At 39.5% G+C, this 24,557-nt stretch overlaps 1 protein-coding gene and 1 non-coding gene across 2 annotated transcripts; one reads left to right on the top strand and one right to left on the bottom strand.

Annotated features, from left to right (window-relative positions):
* Nucleotides 1-14,088: 14,088 nt before the first annotated feature.
* LOC143364232 (U6 spliceosomal RNA) lies at nucleotides 14,089-14,191 on the top strand. The gene has a single exon (XR_013084042.1). It is a non-coding gene; the product is annotated as a U6 spliceosomal RNA (small nuclear RNA).
* A 2,830-nt stretch (nucleotides 14,192-17,021) lies between these two features.
* On the bottom strand, nucleotides 17,022-21,587 carry LOC143364230 (uncharacterized). Its single transcript, XM_076804689.1, has 4 exons — nucleotides 21,400-21,587; nucleotides 20,918-21,043; nucleotides 20,317-20,440; nucleotides 17,022-17,139 (listed from the first exon to the last, which is right to left on the bottom strand). The coding sequence occupies exons 2-4, from the start codon at nucleotides 21,006-21,008 to the stop codon at nucleotides 17,022-17,024; spliced, it is 333 nt and encodes a 110-aa protein (XP_076660804.1). The 5' UTR covers nucleotides 21,009-21,043; nucleotides 21,400-21,587.
* Between the last annotated feature and the right edge of the window lie 2,970 nt (nucleotides 21,588-24,557).

Genomic DNA, 24,557 nt, shown 5'->3' on the forward strand with positions numbered 1-24,557 from the left:
TTTCTTTCGCACCCAAGGCTGCACTGATATACTCAGCTTCTGTAGTTGATTGAGCTACACACTGTTGACGCTTGGTTTGCCATGTAATGGCCGCATCCGCATACTTGCATACTATACCTGACGTCGATTTTCGAGTATCTCTATCGCCCGCATAATCAGCATCACTAAATGCTTCGAGATTACCTTCTCTAGTGTACAATAAGCCCATTTTTATGGTGCCTTTAAGGTAACGCAAAATTCTTTTGACTAATTGCCAATGATGTTCGCTCGGTTTTTCTAGATTTCTCGCTGCTATATTTATGGCAAAACTAATATCGGGTCTACTAGTGGTTTGCAAAAACATCAAACTACCTACTGCTTCTCTGTAAGGAGCTTTACAACAATTATTGTTTATGATTTCGTTCCAGTTTGTCTCTATAGGTGTAGACACAGGATTTGCCTCGGTCAAATTAAATTTTTCTAATATACTTTCGATATATTTGCTCTGATGAATAAATATCTCTCCACTATTTAGTCTGTAAATTTCGATTCCAAGGAAATGTTTCACTTCTTTTGTACTTGTAATTTTGAATTCATTATGTAAATCACTGAATAATTTGTCAATTAGAGATTCTTCCGTAGCTGCTACAAGACCATCATCTACATATACAGTTAAAAACATTAGTTTGTCGTTTTCTGTATAAATGTAGAAACACGGATCTGCTTTACTCTGTTTAAAATCTAACTCTGTAATATATTTTGTAAAACGTTCTGTCCAACATCTGGGAGATTGTTTAAGACCATATAAACTTTTTATTAATTTACATACCCGATTAGTACCGTCAGTAAAGCCTTCAGGTTGTTTCATGTAGATACTCTCTTTTAGTTTACCGTACAAAAATGCAGTTTTTATGTCGAACTGCCCAAGATACATATTATTTCGCGCAGCAGTGCTCAGCATTAATCGAATTGTATCAAAGCGTGTAACAGGACTAAAAGTTTCTGTATAATCTATACCCTCCTTCTGTGAATATCCTTTTACAACAAGACGCGCTTTGTAACGTTCCGAATTATCCGAGTTAATCTTTTTAGTAAAAACCCATCTACTGTTTATAACCCTTTGCTTTTCTGGTTTCTCTACTAGTTCCCATGTTCTATTTTCTTGTAATGAATTCATTTCGTCTATCATAGCTTCTTTCCAGAAATTTTTCTTTTGAGAGTTTATGGCTTCTTTAAAATCAGTTGGTATTTTATCTGCTAAATATGTGAGTGGACACCCATAATAATCAGGTCGTCTAATTGTTCGTCTATTACGCAATTGTCTTTCATCCTCATTAATTACAGTTGGCTGTTGTACCAACTCATCTTCGCTCTCTACATCCATAAATTCATCATCATCACTCTGTTCGCTAACACTCGCTTCCCTTTCAGTAACATTTATCGGCACATTCGTAACTTCTGGTGTTACTTGTTCGGGTTTAAATTTTACATCGCGACTTAAAATTACATCTCTCGCTTTTGGTACATAAACACGGTATCCTTTGCCTTCTTCTAGATATCCTACCAAATATCCCTTTTTCCCTTTCGGATCTAGCTTTCTTCTCTTCTCTTTAGGTATATGAACAAAGCACTCGGTACCAAAAATTTTAAGGTTCTTTATATCTGGCGATTTTTCGTACCATAATTCATACGGTGTTTTATGGCTTACTTTCGTCGGACCCGTCTTATTAATAACGTATACTGCGGTATTCATGGCTTCGGCCCATAAAAACAAGGGTAAATTAGTTTTTGAATATAGCATCGAACGACCGGCCTCTACTATGGTTCTATTTTCCCTTTCAGCGACACCGTTCTGTTCAGGAGTGTATGGAACATTTATTGTATTTTTAATTCCTTTATTACTCAAAAATTTCTCTATTTCTTTATTTTTAAATTCTCTACCTCCGTCGTTATGAAGTTCTTTAATGTTGCTACCAAATTGATTTTCAATTTCTGAACAAAAGGCTTTTAATTTATCGATTACTTCTGACTTGTGCCGTAAGAAGTAGATTTTCGTAAATTTTGAAAAATCATCCTTAAAAATAAGAAAATACTGTTTTTTCCCTAATGACTCTACCTCCATAGGTCCACATACATCCGCATAAACGATTTCGCGTGGTTTAGTCGCGCGCTCAAGTTTATTGTGGAAACTCGACCGATGCTGTTTCCCGTACGCACAGCCTTCGCAGAAAAAAATCGTTGTATGCAACATTTAAATTTAAATTCTTTAGGAATTCTCTTACGTGTCTAACGTTTTGATGACAAAGCCTCTCATGCCATACTTGCAGCGTGTCCGATTTTGACTCTATTTTGTTTCCTAAATTACAAACTAGCGGTACTACAATGCGCATATCTAGTTTATACAGATTTCCCATATCTGACCCTTTCGCGATTATTTCCCCATTTTTTACAAACATGCATTCTTTTCCTAGTTTCGAAATACTAAAATCTATTCCCTTTTTTGCAACAAATTTAACCGAGAATAAGTTTCTTCTCATTTCCGGTACGTACAAAACACCGTGCATTGTTGCTGGTAGCCATTTGCCGTTAACAAAAGTCTCTATTTCTACCTTTCCTCTTCCGCACGCATACATAAATTTTCCGTTGCCAATTTCGATCTTTACCTTTTCGTCGTATTTCTCGAGGACACTGAACCATTCTTGTCGACCTGTCATGTGCTCTGATGCTCCTGAGTCGATGATCCATATATCGTCGTTCTCCGCTGACGTTGTACTACTTCCTAGTAGGCCTAGTTTGTGTGTTGTCTCGTTATCTCCATGTAGATCTTGATTTTTAGATTTCCAATTCCCTTTGTTATTGTCCTTCCGATTATTTTGGAAACAATTTTTGCTCGTGTGGCCTTTCCTTTTACATATGAAACATCTAAAGCAATCTTTCTTTAAATGTCCGGGTTTTCCACAGTTAAAACAGCTTGTCGATTTCTTTGGATCTCCTTTGTAGTTATTACCCCTTGTTACCAGTGCTACTGACGTATCTTGATGCTCTTCGTATTCATCCCATCTAGACTCTTCCGTTATTAGTCTAGTAGTAAGGCTGTCCAAAGTTTTCTTTTTCTCGTCCACAGAATCCCACGCACTATGGAAATGATTGAATTTTCTTGGTAGTGTCGTTAAGATTCGAGTGATTAGCATTTTTTCTCCAACGTCACCTCCAAGGGCTTTCATTTTCGCTGCTAACTGCTCCAATTTTGATAAGTTCTGAGCTACACTTTCAGATTCTTCCCACTTAAAGTTAAAGAACTGCTTCTGAACCATGCCTAAATTTTCGTCTGACTTCATGTCGTATACTGCATTCAATTTCTTCCACATTTCATACGCTGTTGTGCAACTTAGAAGTAAATCTAGTGGCTTCTTTTCTACTGCTGTGACAATCAATCTTCTTGCAGTTTTATCTGCCTTCTGGAATCGTTTGTTGTCAGCATCTGAATTTGCTGCTAGATGAATCAACGTACCGTCACACACGGCGATTACGTCGTCATCTTCCTCCAAAAGTGTACGCATAACAAAACGCCACTGGAGCCAGTTGTCTTTACCACGCAACTTCTCGATTTTCACACTTTTTGATTCCATATTTTCTATATTGTTCGTCACACTACTTTTTATTTACATTACGTTGCACTATATCACTTATTTCACGTTTCTATCAGACACTTCGCGGATCTGGGCCCATAACCTGTTAAAGGATTGGTTTGAATAGAAAGAGACGCGTGGAGATGTGTAACAGAAAAAGATTGAATGGATATATTTAGAAAAAGAATTACAGTATTCGGTCTGCTTAAACCATGTCCGCACGGTTCAGTTCCTTTGCTGAGACTGACTGCCTTGGTGTCCTAGCGTTTTCACCAGTCTAGGCTTTTTACCTGCTTGTCATAAAAACCTTGTCCTTGGGTATTTCCCAAGTCCTGCCATCCTGACCATTTGGACATAGCAAAACTTTCCTTTTTGCCAGATGGCGAGTTTTCTTAAAAAGTAAGAATTACTTTAACAATCCACGCTCGGCGACCGAACCAGCGAAATGACACCAAACGCGATATAATTACGATTACAATTACTCGTGTAATAAACGATTCAAGTCTCAGGCGTGAAAAGGTCGACGAATGTAAACAAAGGAGAAGCAAAGTGTCGAAGCGTCGAACATCAGTCCCTTTTTGTCTTTAAATCGCTATCCCTCTCTACGTTCGGGACATTACATAGAATGTAGCACTTCTACTAGAACTGTCGCTCGGCAGACCCGACAATATGTCTGTTATGGAGATACCCCTGTAGTTTACAAAGACTGAAGTGGTTTCGGTAACGATCTCCGCTAACGTTCAGCCCGTGATTCCACCCAGAGTACCCCAACAAGCTCCGGTACCGTCGAGGGAAAGTCGACACGACGCGACACGACGCCTCACGTTACAATTCGTTCAACTTTTCCTCGTTCTACTGACAAAACAAAAGACACTCATTCGATTTCAGCCAACCATTCGTCTTTCTTCTTGTTTCATGCTCGAACCGGGAGCCCCATTGAACAACCTGTTGGCCCACGGAATCTCGCTTCAAGCATGATCCGAATAGCCTCGAGATCCAGTTTGATTGATATTGATCCTCCCGTATCACTGTTTTACTCTATATTTGTTCAAGATCGATTTCATTAGATCAGTTTCTTATTAGTTCATGGTATGTCAATATGTTCCATGGAGCAACAGTGCTTTATGTAAGGTAATTAACAAGAGAACCGTTCTAGATTGTAGATGTATAAATAGTAGACGGTGGGCTTTATAAATTTATGATAAACATGAAGAGGTGAAGTTGAAAACAAGATTATAATTTCAATAATTGTAGGATTAAGAATAAAAAGTGACTGATGTGTGTTGCCTTATAAAAATTACAAGAGTGAATTTATTTAGGCGTTGGATAACTTGAAGTATACGCTTCGTTTCTGTGGCTACAGTAGCAGAACGATTCGTATTCCTTTATTTTTATTTTTAAACGTGGTGGCAACCACCCCTGAGATAGGACAGTACATTGCACCCCCCGGTCCCAATGGCGGTGGTGGGGTTTATAACTTCGCCCACCCTGCAGTGGGGACCGACCAGCACTGTTGTGACGTTCCACAGCGCAGCAGCTTGCCATCTCGTTCAGAGGGAGTCCCGCTCTCTCTCCCTCTACGACGCCTTCTTCTGCGACATTACTGTGTCGCACGAGGAGAACGCTTGCTACGGGGAAAACGTACTGTAATGAAGTGGGTGCGCCTCACGATCGCGTTCCGTAGATACTCGGTCGGATAGGCGTTAGAATTAAACAAAGCGTTTAGTTTCTTCGACTAACACAAGAACTCTGACACTTTATTGTAGTTTTACAGGCTTAAATACTATTTCCTATCGGTACGAATGCGTTGGATTTTGGGGGTGGGTGGATACAGTTATCAGATATTATCTACTAAGGGGCGATCGGTGGCTGCTTGTTCGGTACATAAAGTCTCATCGGTTCAAAGGTGTGCTAATTGTAAGTCATTCTAGACGTTACACGTTTCGTATTCCTGAGCCTACGCCAAGTCAACGGAAACATAATGAATTACTTTAAAATAATTAATAATCAATTTCTAAATAGTAAACTTCGCGCGATGTGAAGGTCAACCCGGTTTCTTTGTCGCTGATATTTAGGGGTGTCTGTCGAAAATTCTCTTTCGCGTGGCTATGTCCTTCATACTTTACTGTCAAGGTTTGAGACGGTTGAATGTCATTATATGTTCCTGCAGTGTTCTTGTTTCTTTTCGTGCTGGATTCATTCAACTGAAAAATTGACTGGACTAACCACAAAAACATAAAAAGCTTCGCTGATAAAGTCTTCAATAGTATAAGATTTATTTTATCCGCAACATTATCAATTTACTAATATAACATATAAATAAAAATATACTTTATGTCTATTCTCTGTCTATGTCTTCTGCATAATTAGTATTCACCGGTTAAACTACCTCGTAACGTAACTTTTAACACAGTACAACGATTTCCAAACTGTTCCTAACATATACTCTGAATTTCTGGCACGTTCAATGTTTGTTACGTTGTTTCGTAGAACAATAGCTTGAAATCGCTACAGTGGCGCGAAAACGATGGTTAATTTCTCGCTAGTACATGTGCGGAAATTCGGATATGCTCAAAGACAATTTTAACAAAATTTAACATTTAGCATCCTGTTGCTCTGAAATAACGATTAACTCCACTAAAATCAGTACTCGACATGCTACAAAACTATTTACATGAAACTCTATATCACTTAATGCAGAATAAATATTTGCTAGGGTAGACGACATGTTCGATTATGCTTGACGCACTAAATTTAATGTTTTCAGATAGAAACAAATTATGAAAATTTATTCCTTTTATCCGTTAACTGGAAACGAATCGAAGGTTCGAAGTTTCGAAGTGTCGAACCTTCGATTTTCATCACCTTCGAAGGTCCCTTCGCTCCTTCGAATCCTTCGAAGCTTCGAAGTGTCGAAGCTTCGGGAAAGTAACAGCCCTATTCGATGCGAGGAATAGTAAATAATTCATAATTGACATCGATCGAGTATTCGTTTACTTTTTCTGTAAAAATCAACTGACTTTAAGGAAATTGATTTTGAAAGTGCCCGAATATGACTGTAAGTCGTTGTAGTTATTTAAAATCGGAAAAATTGTATATTTTTCGGTTCAGTTGTAGTTAATCAATCAACGAAAAATAAGCAGAAATGGATGATAAAACTGGATACAGTGCGTTCGGAAACGTTGCAGCTTCATGTAATAACCCCTGCAACGTTCGTTTCACAGAGAGATCTGTTAGCCCAGGCAATATTATCCGACCGTAAACATCCAAATATAAATACCAGCTTTGCATGTTCGTGGTTTTGCTAACCATCAAAGGGCTTTTGCACCGTTATCCGGACAATGAAATTTCTCTCTGGGTACGTAGAACTGTAACCACGGTCATTGCTTTTATGCTTCCCCGGTTGATGCATTGTTCGCAAACTATTCCATCAATCCTCAACTCGATGGATATTATTGCAGAAGTGCGGTAAGATTGCAGTAGAACCTTTGCCTTTCAAAGGCACAGAAACAATGTTATCAGTTGTTATTTCAAACAAAACGCATTTCAGCCTGTAATGAAAATGTAAAAAAACAATAGAATGGAAGAATAAACTTCGTTTCGGAGGAAGGGTGCACGTGTCTGTCCCGCATCAGCGAGCACATTATTATCACGTTTGTCAATACTGCGGAAGGGAAGCGCCGCGGCCGGATTACGAGCACTTTGCGTACACCGTGCACACGAGTAATTTTATGGAAATCTCATTGTTTCATTTGTTTCGTACCGGGGACATTTGCAAAGAGAACAAAACCGCGCGCACAGCTGCGAGCACGTATATTTTAATTCTTGAAGTGATAACGGTCGGTTAATTAAAAACCTGGCACGCATCGGGCTCCGCTTAATTGATCATTTGCCGTATGATTCCCCTTCCGCAAACAATCGAGAAATCGATTCGACTATTCATCGAAGCGGTGGAACGGGACGATGTGCGTCATCCGATCTAGGAGCTAAGGGTAGTCTCGTGACTTTTGCGGAGTCAGAAAACTCGGAGCCAGGAAAAACGATTTTTCGCCTATTCTTGTCGGTAACGTGGTCGCTCTATCTTATCGCGAATCTACGGAGTCTTAACCTCGGATCCACCTCCATAATCCGCAAATTGTCCTAAGAAGTGCACCGTTTTGCTAGCTTTTGCTACGGTCAACTAATCCTTTTCGGAGAAAGGAAGATTTTCATTCTATTCACTTTAACCCTTTGCGGACGGGGGCGCTCGACGGGCGAGCGTCGCTGTGGACGATAGGTATTGGAGCGCGCAGTAAATAAAGTGTTCAGGTCGCACGTTTGTGTTATAAAATCTAAAGCTTTATTCAAATAGCATTTTTATAAAATCACAAAGAAACAAATTTAGTCGTCTTTACATAGGCGATGTTTTATATTCGTGCTTTGTGTGATATAGTTCGAAACAATCACCTATGTGCAAGGCCGGCTTAGCCGAACAAGTAGCACAATAGTACCTCGACTCTCTCCTTCCGTGTTTTATTTTTCGATTAGAGCAGACGACGCAATCGTTACTTCTTCCTGTCTCATCTCGCCTAATAATATGTAGAAGGCCGTTGAGCCTTTCTGCTGTTCCAGAAGTCGCAGGAGCCTTGGGATTAGCGTCTCAAAAATCGCCAATCAATTGACCTACCAAGTGACGTACAAATTGTAAATGGGATAACTTTTTTTATGTTGTATGTCTTGTGATGTTCTTCATGTAATAGATAGGAATTTATCACTGAAACTTCCAATCCCCAAAAAAATAATTTTCGCCACCATTTTTGAGACTTTCTCATGAAACAGTACGTGCCTGTGTACTGATCTGCTTTATCTACCCCACCCATATATTTATTATAATTTATAACCACGTCTGGCTTCAGATGTTATAAGATGTAAAATATGTGAAAATGTATAAAATGTATGAAAACTTTGCTGGTTTCTCTGGTAGTGACACTGAAAGACTGACGCGGCAGACTGAATTCGTTCTGAACCTACCATGGTCTCGCATCGTAAGTTTACACTATACGGAAGATAAGATCTTATCAATACAAAGACTATATAGTAAAAAAAAAAATATGGTGGTGTGGTGGTTAAAAATATGTGGTGCTATTTGAAAATCATCGATGACCTTCAAAAGACCTTGAAAACGACTACAATAGGAACATTTTTTTATATCACCATATTTGCCCCCTTTAACAGTACAACTTTTCTCTCTAACATTTTCTTCTATCTCTAATCCTAACGGAGCTATTTAGGTGGCCTGTTTGTCGTGAACCACCCGGTATGCCGACACTCGTCCGCAACGGTAAAAAGACTTGGGCGGCTATTTGCCGACACTCGTTCGCAAAGGGTTAATCTTCGACCGTGGCAAGGTCTGCCTGTCGGGGGAACGTAATCCCGGTGAACACATTAAATACAACGAAGAGTTTAATTCATACGACCGTGAGCCAGGTGCGGCAGAAAATCCGGCTAACATTTTTTGCTGGCAGAACTGCAATATTTGTAAGAGCAAGAGTGCTGCTCTTCGTTTGTTCAGTGGTGCTGTTCAGTTCACTTGAATCTCAAATTATTAATTCGAGCAGAACAAATTTTAAAACAGACGCTAAGAGCGCACAAGGTCTCACACTGACATGGAATATTTTTCACCAATGGACGCCATGATAACCAGTTGCGTAGCAATGTACACACAGTTCGAACGTGAATATCGTAAAAATAAACACTGGAGAAGAGCCAGGTACCTTTTAACCCTTTGCATACGAAGCCATTTTAACTGCAAAACGAAAAATTTCTTCTAGAATATTTCCCTTCTATATATATTTTTTCATGCTATACATACGAAAATGGTAGAATTTACTGGTGCAATACTGAAATGTTTAGTAAGGCTATAGCCGGTTTTGGGGGTCAAATGTGCCCTGGAAGGGATTTTATTCCAATTTGCGCCATTCGATAGCCTACCAAAAAAGATACCTTTCAGCCAAGTTTTAGTCCTATAGCACATCTGTAAAGGTAGTTATAGAGGAAAAACGAAAATCCAGTTTTTGGCCCATTTTCCCCATTTAAAATTCTGAAAAAAATCTGACACGTTTCGGACACCAAACCACATACTTCGAGTCGTTTTCAGATTTTTCGGTTGCAAACTCTGGCTGTAAAAATCGAAAAAATGCAGATTTCATATGGAAATCGAAGAGACACTAGAACAGAATTAATTTAACAATGAGATATTGCCCTAAGCATTATGCTCAATTTTTTTCAAATTCCTGCGATTGGTGCGTCATAGTAGGAAAAAATAAAAACCACTTTTTTCGGCGTTTTTTCCGTTAAAAACTAAGTTATGATTATCGTAAAAATATATTATGTAATATTAAACATCTCTAAGTTCAGGGAAACATCGTCCAGACTTTAAAAATTGCGTAATACAAAAAACAACAATTATACTACGCAGGATATATCCCAATATTTCGAAGGTATTTTCAACGGCGCCGGTTGGTGCAGTAGCTGTGGACCAGGTTCGGATCTCGCCCGGGTCCAATTTTTTTTTTCTTTAATTAGATGTTTTTTCGATTTCTAACCGTATGATTGTTGTTACGCTGTTGTAAAAACATTTTTTAACTATGTTTAAACTATTTTTTAATAATTTTCCGGAAAAATATTTTTGGAGTACTTTCGGCCTTTAGTCATCTACGGGCTGTATTACTTATCTCCTTAACATTTTTTTTACATGGATTAAGTGCATCGACTTGTCTATTAAATCTTTTATCTTTAGTCGGCACATTACTTATTGTTAATAATAAATCTAGTGTTATATTGGGGTCGGGAGGTATTGTTGTATATGTTTCTGTCAAGTAAAAATATTAGGGATATTATGAAAACGAGGTTTATGCTTCAAAATTTGCCCACGTCCCCCCCCTTTTTTTCCGTAGGGAAAATGACGTTACGCATACCCCGACCCCCTGGGGGGAGTCGGGGTTATGTGGGACTACCCCTTGGGGAAAGATCCCCAAGGGGCTACCCACTACAGAACCCACGCCCACCTAAGCTAAATGGAAGGTGCCTGGATCACGCGTGTACTCAACAGGACACCTCCCAGCTATCATCATACCCCGGGGGAGGTTTTAACCTCCCCCACTGCCTACGCTATAAGACCCCGGGCGGAGGGGCCCACCCGGTGTTCCCATCCCTGGAGCCTTCGGATTGAGCTTCCCGAGGCGGCTGCCGTCCTCTCCAGTCGGGGGGCGAGGAGCCCGAAGTGTCCTTCGAATCGCCAGCGGCCGTCTATGACCAGGACCAGGTACCTCATCCTGGGCCCGATCTCGACGGAGGTTTTAGCGACGCGAATCCGGAGGTCTTGACCACGGGGTAGCCGCCACGGCCGAGGCGATCCATACCACCAGATCGCCTCGGTCTTTGCGGCGGCCACGGTCAGCCCCATCCTCCGAATTCGCCCGACCATGCAGTCCAGGACGGCCTCACCGTGGTGCCTGGTCCTCCTCCAGTCCTCCCCCACGGCATAAATCAGGGTGTCATCTGCATAGCAGATTTCGGGCATTCGGCATCATGCGACCGAATAATGCAAAATGTTGCTCGACAACGCAAAAGTAGGACCTGCCTGGTGGCAAACGCTCTAGATTTATCCTTCATCTACCGCTTTTGACCACTGACATGCCCCATCTTTACATTATCGAGCCATAAATTGACGCCTCCCGAACCCTTGCAATCTTGTACGATCTAGCGTTGTGTGCGGCACACCATGGCACACGCACACGGCACGCACACTGTGGCGGATCAAGGCCACCTGGGAAAGCTGGACCTTAACGGTTGCCTACAATAAGTAACAGTTTGCGGCGTATGATAACGATTTGAGGGCAGCTGCCGAATACACCTGCGAGACGCTGTGTTTCGGGTACGATAAGCGCGAGCGACCGTCCATCCGTCGTGTATTTTGTACAATCGTGCGGGCTTCTCGGACCACCGCTGCCGGGTTTTGCCGGCAGCTTTTTGTAACACCCGAACGACAATAAATGTAAAGTAGAAGCCCACTTTCGTGTGTCGTAATTCTGAGCAACTTTCCCGCCGCGGGGAATGCCCCGTCCTTCTTTCCCGTAGAACCCTGACACGTGTAGGGGCTTTCCAGGATATCGCGCGGTGCTCGTCGAATCGAGATCGCGGCGGCCGATTCGCGTCTTAGCGTAATTTTTCGTGTGGCACCGTCCTCGTGTCTGGCGCCCGTTCTGAGTACCGAACTTGAGAGAACCGTCGCGAAAATCGAGTCGACGAGACGCCGCACAGTGGTGCCAAATGGCCAAAAAGCGGCGAAAAATCTATAAAAACGAAACTATCCAACGAATTTGTTTGAAAATTTGTCGAGAGATTGCCACAGGTAGAACGCTTATTAGGCAAAAAAAATTTGTGTAAAATGTTATTAACATTAAGTAGTATGGGCTAATCGAAAATCTCCGTTTTCTGCCCATTTTTTATTTATGGAAGCATACAACAAATACTTTAATAGATTTTGGTCTGGAACTAATCGTTTTGGCAAGGTGTAATATTGATCTAACTTTGTGCAAAAAATCATGAGACCCTTTCGTCACAATTTAAGTTTAAATATCAACTTTCAGAATTTCCAAGAGTGAATTTTCCGGACGTTACGATTATTTGATGTTCCAGGTGAAATTTTTTAGGAATATTTCTAAATAATAAAGAAAAATGAGAAGTGCATACGATTTATTAATTTTTTATGTATAAGAAAATATTTAATAACAATTTTTTTTATCTGACATAAATTATTTTTACAGCGTTCATTGGAGCACTACCACAAAATACCTGTTGCATTTTTGCGACAGTAGTCCAGTGAACGAAAACTTCGTTTATTTAACATAAAAAATTGTTATTAAATATCTTTTTATATGTATGAATGTCACTTTTTTTTTTCTTATCCGATATGTAACCCTTAAAAATTTCACCTGAAACATCAAATAATCATGACTTCCGTGCGATTCATTCTTGGAAATTCCGAAAGTTGATATTTGAACTTAAATTGCCGCGAAAGCATCTCGAAGTATCTCGTGATTTTTTGCACAAAGCTAGATCAATATTATAACTTGCCAAAACGATTAGTTCCAGATCGAAGCTTTTCAAAGGATTTTTTGTATTCCGCCATAAATAAAAAATGAGCGTAACGCAAAGGGGCTTCAGGTTAGTCCATATTACTTAATGTTAAACAACTTTTTTTGGAAAACTTTTTTTTCCAGTCAATAGTTAAAACCATTTGCAATGACCCATATGATTTGTAGACCCCTTAGTATTCAATTATAGGCGGAGTAATTACATAACTTTCGCACTGAAAACTGATGGATTCCCAGGAGCGAGGAAATGGTTATTTACCATGCGTATATCTCCGTAAAAAATTTTTTTTCAAAAATCTGACTTTGGCACATCATGCACGCACTATTAGGCTATACAGAAATAATTTTTTTTTATAAAAATCGAAAATTTATAAAATGGACTTTTTGCCGCCTTGGCACCACTGTGCGCCGTTTGTCCCGGGTGGACCACGTTTCGCGCGGCCGAACGTGGCCCGGCTTCACGGTCTGTAAAAACCCGCCGTTGCCCGGGTTTTTCTCCCGTCGGACGGGCCGAAAATCAGGGCAACGTGACACCGTACAAATTCGTTATTTAATACTAAGATAAAGCTACGAATGGCGTGTTTCAGCAAGAGACTCGAAGATGGACGCTTCTTTTGTTGACGTGCCCATCCTGCTGTGCTCCCTCCTGGGTCTGCTCGTAAATGGGTTCAACCTGCTCGTGATCCTGTGCATACACAAAGAGGTAAATATTTAAAAAATAGAAAACTCCATACAAATACTATATAACTATTACTATAAGGACTGCCTATTACAGTGAAATCTCGTTGTTTGTCAGTCCGCCGTTTTTACTGACAAGATACGAAATCGGAGGTTCTCGCCGAGCGTCCCATTTGAACTACACAGGGAACGCTGGAAACCGTCGTACCCTCTTCAAGTCATAAGAAACCTATAACTTGAAAACGCTACTGACGTGAAAACGGCGAAAACAGCAAAGGTCAAGAGCCGTCGTCGCCGAGAAGTGTGGCACACATTGTCGGCTATATCGGTGTGAGACCAGAAGACTAATCGAATCCAGTTACAAAACTTCTTTATTTGTCATTATTTTTTTTTATGAAACTTTTACCAACATATTTACCAACATGTTTCTGATTAAAACTAAACCAAATATGATTTAATTCCGATGATATATACTTGTGTAATGGACGATGAAATATGTAGGACGATTGTGTTGTGTCTTGACATGTTCTATGCCTTTAGTATAATTTCGTGGTTAGATCGTGCATAACTCACAGACGATAATCGTCCGTTCGCTGCACCAGATATCCGGTGGGACATATCAAACGCCCTGGTTGGAAATTATGGAGGTTGTGTCTGACATGTAATTGCTTCGACAGCACATATACTAAATTTGGAACGATACAGAGAAGATTAGCATGGTCCCTGCGCAAGGATAACACGCAAAATCGTGAAGCGTTCTGTGCTGTTGAGTACTCGCGTGATCCAGGCACACACCCTTTAGAGAAAAAGTGGAAAAATTGCCATTTTTCACGATTTTCGGCTTAAAATCGCAATTTTTAATCGTTTATAACTCGTAAACGAATAAGTCAATACCGGTGAAATTTTCAGCATGGACATAATTTATTCGAACGAATCAAATACATTCTTTAAATTTTCAATACAGGCTCAGATAAAAGAGCCTGAAAAAATCAACTTTTACTATTTCTTTTGCGATTCCGACCAATTCAAATTTTTTTCAAAAATTTTTTACACCTCGTCTAATAAACTAATCCTTCTAACTTCTCAATAACATTCAAGTCATTTGATCTAATTTTTAGAAAGTTATGTTGCTTGAAATAGTGTAGACTCAGTTTTGCTCGTTACTGTAAGTAAGAAGTGGCCGCACAATGCACAGATAGATGGATAGATAGATTATAATAGATAGATACGTTATAATAGATAGATAGATTATTACTGTTTTTTTTTTCCCCGCGGGGAACAGAATTGCAGTCAATCACAGTCCCAGCAGACAGAGGCAGTGAACGTCCGGTGGTTCGACCGCCAACGAATAAACCCTCAGATGAAGAATTATTATGAATTATTATGGACATCCGATTATGTCGCACGAGGAGAAGTAAAAATAGGATTAAGATATATGTTAAAAATTCTACGCAGTAAGGTAGCACGAGAAACGACTCCAACTTTTCTTCCTGCAAGACACGCAGATGAAGTTCTCAGTTTACACGCTGAGAACAAACAGGAAAGGTGTCCAAATATGCCAAATTATAAGAAAAGACGCCGACTTCATGGTAAAAAGATCCTGTCGGCGTACAGCTGACTAGTCAGGAGACATCAAGAAGATAAAAAGATGCAAGGTAGAGACTCCTGTGCCAGCATCTTTGAAAAACAAAGGATTGTGCATCTTATAAAAAGGGGGACCAACTCCTAAAATTCAGTTATAAATAGTCAGTCAGTCAGTCAGACAATCGTGAACAATCAGTTATTCAGTCATAGTCAATAGTCCAGTAGTCTCTTTTGAAGTTAAAATAGTTCGTTCAGTTGTTTCGCGACAAACCGTTTCAAAGACCAGTGTCAGCAGTCGGAGTATATTGTAACCGAATTCGAACCCGTGATCACGGTAATATTAATATTATTATTATTATTATCAAACTATTTATAAGCACTCCAGTATATGCGCTATATAAACCATATTTGTAAAATCAAATTTGTAATCTCTGATTCAGAACCACACTTTGAATAAATCAATAATATTGTTGTTTTCAAAATAAGGGTACAAAGTTATTTAAACGATCCTCAATTTCCCGAACCATAGCCGGTGTATGCAGGTAGGTTTGAAACTGCGTCCTATCCTCTTAAAATCGTAATTCATCCCACTCGGGACGTAACACTATCAAAGCTTGCAAAGGAGTATCTTTGTGTTATGGCAACATCTGTTCCTTCCGAAAGAGTATTCTCAAAGACTGGCGAAATAATTAGTAAAAAAAAGAAATAGATTAAAAGACAATATAGTGAATAAAATATTGCTTCTTAATATGTACAAAATAAATCCTTTATTATGTCTATTTCGTACATATTCGCTTTATCTACGTTTTTTTCTTGCCGAAATGTTCCAGTATTTCCACTCGCGGCATTTCTATACTCATGTCAGGTCCGAAATCACAGTCAAATTTAAAGCATCGAGATATTTGAAGGAATCATTTGGCAATCGATACATATAGTATAGAAACAGCTTATAGTGATCAGGAATAAATAACTTCTGTGAATTTGATTGCAAAGTGGAAGAACATTGACCCCTTCGACTCGATACTTTCACAGGGTGTATTAAAGAAAGTTTGTTGTGCATTGTAGGTATTAACGAAAGAACCCTCCCCCGCCCTAAAGAACAAAGTCGGTCATTCAAAATAGGCAGAATTTTTCATCAAAATAGGCAGTTTTTTGCAAATATCTCGGAAAATCAAGATACCGCAGTACTGTGCGGACTAATGGCCTGTTTTTGGGCACTTCTCGTAATTTGGTTATTAATGTGTATATATATATATATAAGGCGCTAAAACTCATGGAACGTAAAGAATATATTTCGCAGAAGTTATAAGGGAATAGCAATCCCTAAGACCCGTATCCTATAAATTCCAAATTCAAGAAAACAAAATCTATTCAAATTAAAACATTGATAAAGAAATAATGAGGAAATACCTGCAAAATTACTTCTTAACCGTTGAAAACGAAACATGAGGCCCTGGGGTGACCGAGGAACCAGTGCGTGAGGTAAAGAGCGAACCAGCATTGCATCCGTTGGCCAACCTCACCCATTTGAAAACACTGGAAATAAATAATAACATGTATCCAACGGCAGAAGGTGAAGTTTCCAAGCTACTACACGCGGTAAGGAAAATAAATGGTAGGGACAACTTGAGAATAAATGAAGGGATCGTTTGCGGTGCAATTAGAAATTGTCTCTACCTGAAATACTTGCACTTGTGAAGACTTCATTCAACGTTGATGAACTCAATGGATACATATACAATAGTATATCATGAATAAATTTCTTCTGTGAATTTGATTGCAAAGTGAAAAAACATTGACCACTTCGACTCAATAATTTCATACCTCCCTTCATATATTAATGTATATATATATAAGGCGCTAAAACTCATGGAACGTAAAGAATATATTTCGCAGAAGTTATAAGGGAATAGCAATCCCTAAGACCCGTATCCTATAAATTCCAAATTCAAGAAAACAAAATCTATTCAAATTAAAACATTGATAAAGAAATAATGAGGAAATACCTGCAAAATTACTTCTTAACCGTTGAAAACGAAACATGAGGCCCTGGGGTGACCGAGGAACCAGTGCGTGAGGTAAAGAGCGAACCAGCATTGCATCCGTTGGCCAACCTCACCCATTTGAAAACACTGGAAATAAATAATAACATGTATCCAACGGCAGAAGGTGAAGTTTCCAAGCTACTACACGCGGTAAGGAAAATAAATTGTAGGGACAACTTGAGAATAAATGAAGGGATCGTTTGCGGTGCAATTAGAAATTGTCTCTACCTGAAATACTTGCACTTGTGAAGACTTCATTCAACGTTGATGAACTCAATGGATACATATACAATAGTATATCATGAATAAATTTCTTCTGTGAATTTGATTGCAAAGTTCAAGAACATTGACCCCATCGACTCAATAATTTCATAGGGTGGATAATAAAAATTCCCTTGTAGATTGTTATGACACACAGCCATTTCCGAGGAAAGACCATTAGACCTCGGGATACTTTTACAAGGGTCTCGAGAAGGCCTAAGCATTTTTTATATACACGTTACCAGTTAAGGCCTAATCGTCACGGGTTAGGCATCCGCGTAGTGCGTGAGGGTTAGAGACCCTAAGGCAGACCCCTTGGGCCATCAGTTTGGGGACCCCTAATAAACATAGTTGCCAGATGACTGGAACAAAGTGACTCTTCTGCCAAGTCCTTGGAAAATCTAGCTTTTCCAAGGAAGCATTGTTCCCAAACTCGATGGTCCTCGCCCTCATGGGACAAGGGGGTAATAAACCATAGGCACGTGCTGGCCACTTGGGCCCTTTTTTTCGTCACGCTGCTCTGGGGTCTGGCAATCGTCACGTGCTGGTCTAGGCACTTTCTCTACGCGTTTGACTTGGGGTGGGGACTTCCTCCACCACCAACAGGGGTTGCATACAAATGACTCCTCCCTCAAGTCAATCAGCAAGTGAGATTTCTTTCCCCCAAAAATGGGACCATCTCCCACTCTTCTCCAAAGTCACCACCGAGGTGAAGAGCGAGCTGACCCCAGAGCAGAAATTAGATACAAACTTGTTCTCAAAGGAAACCGAATAATCACCAGTCCGAATGTAAACTGTATATAGTCATTGTTCTAATAAACCAAAGTTGTTATTGCAAAGGAAGGTGTCGGGTCATTAATTCGACAAAATAACACGCAGAACCTCTCCTACAATTGCGAGAAACTGCACGACATAACATAGATTTTAATGAAAGAACTCTCCTCCATCCTAAAGAACAAATTCGGTCATTGAAAATAGGCAGAATTCGCAATGGAGACTCTGACAGTTTTTTGCAAATATCTCAGAAAATAAAGAGACCTCCGTACAGTGCGGACAAATGGTCTGTCTTCGGGCACTTCTCGTAATTTGGTTATTAATGTATATATTAATGTACAATAACCAGCAAAACTGAGTCTACACTATTTGAAGCAACATAACTTTTTAAAAATTAGATCAAATGACTTGAATTTTATTGAGAAGTTAGAAGGATTAGTTTATTAGACGAGGTGTAGGAAGGAATGGGAAGAGGTGGAAAGGTTGCAGGAGAGGTTTCTGAGGTGGGTCCTAGGAGTAGAGAGGTACGCACCGCGGTATATGGTGCGGTAACAGCTGCAGAGGGAGTTGTTGAGAGGGAGGGCGGGGTTGAGGGCATGGGGGTACCAGAAGAAGTTGAGGGTGGAAAAAGGGGGGAGCTAGCTAGGTTGTGCTGGGAGCAGGGAAGAGGAAGGGGCAGAAGGGGAGGGGAGGTAGTAGGGTGGGTGAAGGAGTGACGGCGTTTTTGGGAAGAGAGGGGCTGGACAGCGGAGGAGGCGGAGGAGATGATGGAGGAGAGGATAGAGGCAGTGAGTGAGGAGATAGTGAAAGGGGAAAAGAAGAAGCAACAGGGGAGAGATGGGAAAAGATAGGAAGCGCAAGGTACAACATGTGGTACGGGAGGGTGAAGGGAGAGCGGATACCGGGGTATCTGAAGAAAGGCTGGGGAGAGAGCAGGTGGCAAAGGGTGGCCAGGTACAGGTTGGGAAACGAGATGAGAGGTGGAAAGTATTGGTTGGAGGAGGAGAAGAAAGTATGTAAGGTCTGTGGGTGAGAGGAGGAAACGTGGGAACATGTGTGGGAAATGTGTAAGGGAGGGTTGAGGGGAGTGGTTGGCAGGGGATGGTGGGGAAATATTAGGGGATGAAGGAGGAGAGGAATGGATGAGGAAGGTGGATGAATGGAGGAAGAGCAGGAATGGAGAGATATGGGAGATGAAGTAAATGGAGAGAATGCATAGGAATGGAGTGAAAGAGAGAGCAGCCGAAAGAGGAGGTCCAGGAGGCATGGGAAGGATGGGTGAGGTGCAGGGAGGGGAGAGAGCAGAGAAGCATGTATGTGTGGGACAGGGAAAAATAATAACGCGGCGGATATTAGTGAAAGATCGTTCTCTCTCTCTATGGCGTGTTTTTAGGACACGTTTAATTAAGTTAGGGTAAGTTAGGATAAGTTTAAGGTTAAGATTGGGGTAAGAGGGAGATGTAATTAAAATTGTAACCCCGAGGGGAATCAATAATTGATATATATATTAGACGAGGTGTACAAAATTTTTGAAAAAAATTTTAATTGGTCGGAATCGCAAAAGAAATAGTAAAAGTTGGTTTTTTCAGCTTTTTTATCAGAGCCTGTATTGAAAATTTAAGGAATGTATTTGATTTGCTCGAATAAATTATATCTACGCTTAAAATTTCACAGATATTGGTTAATTCGATTACGAGTTATAAACGATTAAAAGTGTGGTTTTAAGTCGAAAATCATGAAAAACGGCAATTTTTCCACTTTTAAGCGTTTATAACTCGTAAACGAATTAACCAATATCGGTGAAATTTTCAGCATGGATGTAATTTACTCAAGCGAATCAAACACATTTTTTAAATTTTCAATACAGGCTCAGATAAAAAAGCTAAAAAAACCAACTGTTACTATTTCTTTTGCGATTCCGACCAATTCAAACTTTTTTCAAAAATTTTTTACACCTCGTCTAACAAACTAAACCTTCCAACTTCTCAATAAAATTCAAGTCATTTGATCAGATTTTTAAAAAGTTATGTTGGCTCAAATAGTGTAGACTCAGTTTTGCTGGTTAGTGTATGTATGTAAAGCGAGAAAACTCAAGGAACGTAAAGAATATATTTCGCAGAAGTTACAAGGGAATAGCAATCCCTAAGACCCATATCCTATAAATTCCAAATTCAAGGTAACAAGATCTATTCAAATTAAAACATTAATAAAGAAATAATGAGAAAATACCTGTGAAATTTCTTCTTAACTGTTGAAAACAAAACACGAGGCCCTGGGGTGACCGAGGAACCAGTCAGTGAGGTGAACAGCGAACCCACATTGCATCCAATGGCCGGCCTCACACTTGAAAACACTGAAAATAAATAATAACATGTATTCAACGGCAGAAGGTAAAGTTTTTAAGCTACTACACGCGGTAAGGAAAATAAATTATAGGGACAACCTGAGAATAAATGAAGGGATCGTTTGCGGTGCGATTAGAAATTGTCTCTACCTGAAATACATCCACTTGTGCACTTCATTCAACGTTTATAAACTCAATGAATAGATATATAGAAACAACTTATAGTGATCATGTATAAATAACTTCTGTGAATATGATTGCAAAGTGAAAAAACATTGACCACTTCGACTCGATAATTTCATACCTCCCTTCATATATTAATGTATATATATATAAGGCGCTAAAACTCATGGAACCTAAAGAATATATTTCGCAGAAGTTATAAGGGAATAGCAATCCCTAAGACCCGTATCCTATAAATTCCAAATTCAAGAAAACAAAATCTATTCAAATTAAAACATTGATAAAGAAATAATGAGGAAATACCTGCAAAATTACTTCTTAACCGTTGAAAAGGAAACATGAGACCCTGGGGTGACCGAGGAACCAGTGCGTGAGGTAAAGACCGAACCAGCATTGCATCCGTTGGCCAACCTCACCCATTTGAAAACACTGGAAATAAATAATAACATGTATCACTCAATGAATACATATATAGAAACAACTTATAGTGATCATGAATAAATAACTTCTGTGAATTTGATTGCAAAATGGGAGAACATCGACTCGATAATTTCATAGGGTGGATAATAAAAATCTCCTTGTACATTTTAACCAAAGAACCCTCCCGCGCCCTAAAGAACAAATTCGGTCATTCAAAATAGGCAGAAGTTTACATCAAAATAGACAGTTTTTGCAAATATCTCGGAAAATAAAGAGACCGCCGTACTGTGCGGACAAATGGCCTGTTTTCGGGAAAACTTATCAAAATGTATACTCCAAACCTAATCGCCATAATACGTACTTACAACACACGGCACTGACACGAATGGCTGCTCTGAAGTGAATACTGGCCGACGCTTGCGAGCGAATGTTCGATGGCATTCCTTCGACCGCCTTCGGAACCGATCTTCGCTTCTTTCTCTGCAGCTTCCCGTGGACCGTCGCCGCGCCGCCGCGTATACAATGTATGTTGGCGGTTCGTCGGCGTGCTTGCCGCTGCGCGATGCCCAGGCTGCCACATGTCCATTTTCATCTGTCTTTTTCGGCGGTTTATTTGACTTCGAATAATTTCCGGAGGCGCGTTCGAATGCTGTAACGAGGACAGAGCAGTCAAAGACTGGCGCGCGCGTTGCAATGTATGTGGTTGTATCGCCCAATGACAAAGCAAGGATCAAATAAAACTCTAGTCTATATATAGACACTTATGAATCGTAGTTCTTTTTAGACCTTTGAAATTTTGAATCATTTCATTTTTGGTTTAATTTAGCTTCACACATGAATTTATTGACTCTGTTGTAAACATTTATTTCATAATAAAAAAAGAGAGACCGAGGTGTGTGCATGAATAATAGTGGTAAAGTATTTTTAAGTTATAACATTCGCAAAACATCGTATCCGGACCTAATCTAATCATACATTATCATTATTAGGATCATACTCTTATGCAAATGCACGTAGACTTTTTGACAGTGATACTGAAATAAATGTAATGTAACAATTACAATTTTTATTCTGTTATAACGTCTGACACCTGATCGTTCCATACTCCGGGTAAAAAAAAACATGTCCACTTAGGACCCTCCTCCCTATAAATATCCAACATTTAATAAAATTGAAAGATTCCCTTTTCAGTTCCTTTCTTATTCGTTATCCAACACGCCGGTGTTTCCATCTCGTATTCATCAGTCAGCTACACATCTGTAGGTAATACCATACCACAGACGAGGTATAGGAGTAGACCAATCACCCAATGTATTATTCTGTCTCACGCTCGGGGGGCTCTAGAGCCCCCGTACTATTCCGTGTCACATCCTACCGTATCATCCAGAACTAATATTGTGGAACCGATATTCTACAATGGCGCTGTTGCTGATATAATTTTAAATCTCATGTCGAGGATTCATATGATGAATGAAACAAAAGAATGTTGTTTCCTCTTAATTCCATTACGGCTGACACGCGAGTGCATCGAAGGAGACGTAATGTAATAATAATAATAACGTAACGTCTCCGGCTGAGAATATTTTGGTCCCGGATCGAATCCCGCATGGAACGATTTTTTTTTCGTTAAACACTTTTTTCTTGTTCTTTCTACTACATCAGTCGTCTTCCCTGTGCAATTACAACTACAACAGTGTAATAACATAATTATAAAAAATTAAATTAGTTCAATATTAGCCAAAAGTAAGAATGTAGTTTAAATTTAATTAAATAAAATACGACGTTGATATCATTAATTTCATTTGACTATTTAATAGCTACTTATTCAATGTACTTCTGATATTGCTTTTCATTCGCAGCATATATATTCTAATAAATTTAATTATTTGGGATTGATAAAAGATTGAACAACAATATTTATAATAACTAGTTTTGAACATTTTTTAAGGGTAATTAAATTTAAAAAACAAAAAGAATGATTTAAAAATACAAAATATATTTCAGTATATACCATTAAACCCGATTCTTTTTAATTTTTTCAGTTTAAATTTTACTTTGGTATTGTTCCGTCACAAGACAAAACAAATATTTCAATATAACCAAACATCTGGGTGGCAGACTTCGGCCTACCTCCAGTTTATCATGTTTGTAATGCACTAGCATTTATGGTAGCGGCCCGGGACAAAATTTACAACACTTTACCGGGCGCAGGTTTATAACGCCTTTCCGGACCCATCGAGTGAGGGTACCGCGCGTCCACCTCGGCACAAGGTTACCCTCCCTTTGGCAATGGTAGGCGCCAACGAAGATCAATGACAATGATTGACCAATCACGAACAAATTAGAAGACAGAGATTCTTAGACCCCACCCACACCGAGATTAGCTGCAAGGAGTGAAGAGACGACAAGACCAGTCAACCAACTAGCCTCAAATAAACAAGTATTCCTCCGAGCAACCGTAGAGTCGTAGTCCACCAGAGCAGCAGCGGTCGTAGTATCCGCGTATTTCTTTTTATTTCTTCGGTTCTGTTAACGTCAGAGTCGATAGTGCAAACCGACACGGACAAGAGTGTCCCTTGCACTGCATTCCAGACAGAGTTGGGCACTATTTAGATAACAAATTATTTAAATAAGGATTCGAATCAAAGATATTTTATCTTTATTCGTTATTCGAAAGTTCGAATAAAAAAAGTATCTCTGTCGAATAAATAATTTTATTAGACGAGAATTTATCGGACGAATAGAGAGAATTTTTTTTATTCGAAGCGGATTTATTCGAACTTGGAATAAATTTTCATCTTTTATCTGTATCTTTTATTCAAAGGCTTCGGATAAATCTTCGAATAACTTTTGCCAGCTCGAATAAGCGGCGACGAGGTCCGACGAACGCCGATCTTCAAAGACCCAGCGACTGACAAACGGTATACAATGTAAGCAGATGGAGAATCGCGCACGAATGAAAGTTCAAACTTTTAGATTTTTCAATATACCTCCATAAAATTGCGGCGAGTGAATTGAGGGGCTTTTCCTGATGAAAATGAGTCCAAACTCGAGTGTAATCGAACAATTTTATTGATACGTAATGTTACGATAAAAATTAAAATCTTGTTGAAGATAATCCAAATGATGTCGTGTTTGGACTCATTTTCATCTGGATAAGCTCTACAACTTATTCGTATTAAAAATACTATTCGCATTAACACTATTCCTACCGAAACTTCGCGTATACCTATTTCTACCGCGACCGGTCAAATGACCGGTCTGTAGCACAACTTATATTTTTTAATATAGAATGAAGATAATAGCCAATTTGACAGTATAAAAATATAGTTTCTTTTATTTAGGAGTATATAATGTATATTTTATTCGTTTTCACCGCATAATATTTCGTTTACTATACCCTGTTGGGCCTGATGTTCCCCTAAACATATTATGAATAGGTGCTCTTCCAGGATTAGACCCTTCTTTTACTTCTTGCCAAACAGTTCCGTCTATAGCAGTTTCGATTACCTCTTCCTCATTC

This window comes from Halictus rubicundus, unplaced genomic scaffold (assembly GCF_050948215.1).
Source record: "Halictus rubicundus isolate RS-2024b unplaced genomic scaffold, iyHalRubi1_principal scaffold0354, whole genome shotgun sequence".
Classification (NCBI taxonomy): domain Eukaryota; kingdom Metazoa; phylum Arthropoda; class Insecta; order Hymenoptera; family Halictidae; genus Halictus; species Halictus rubicundus.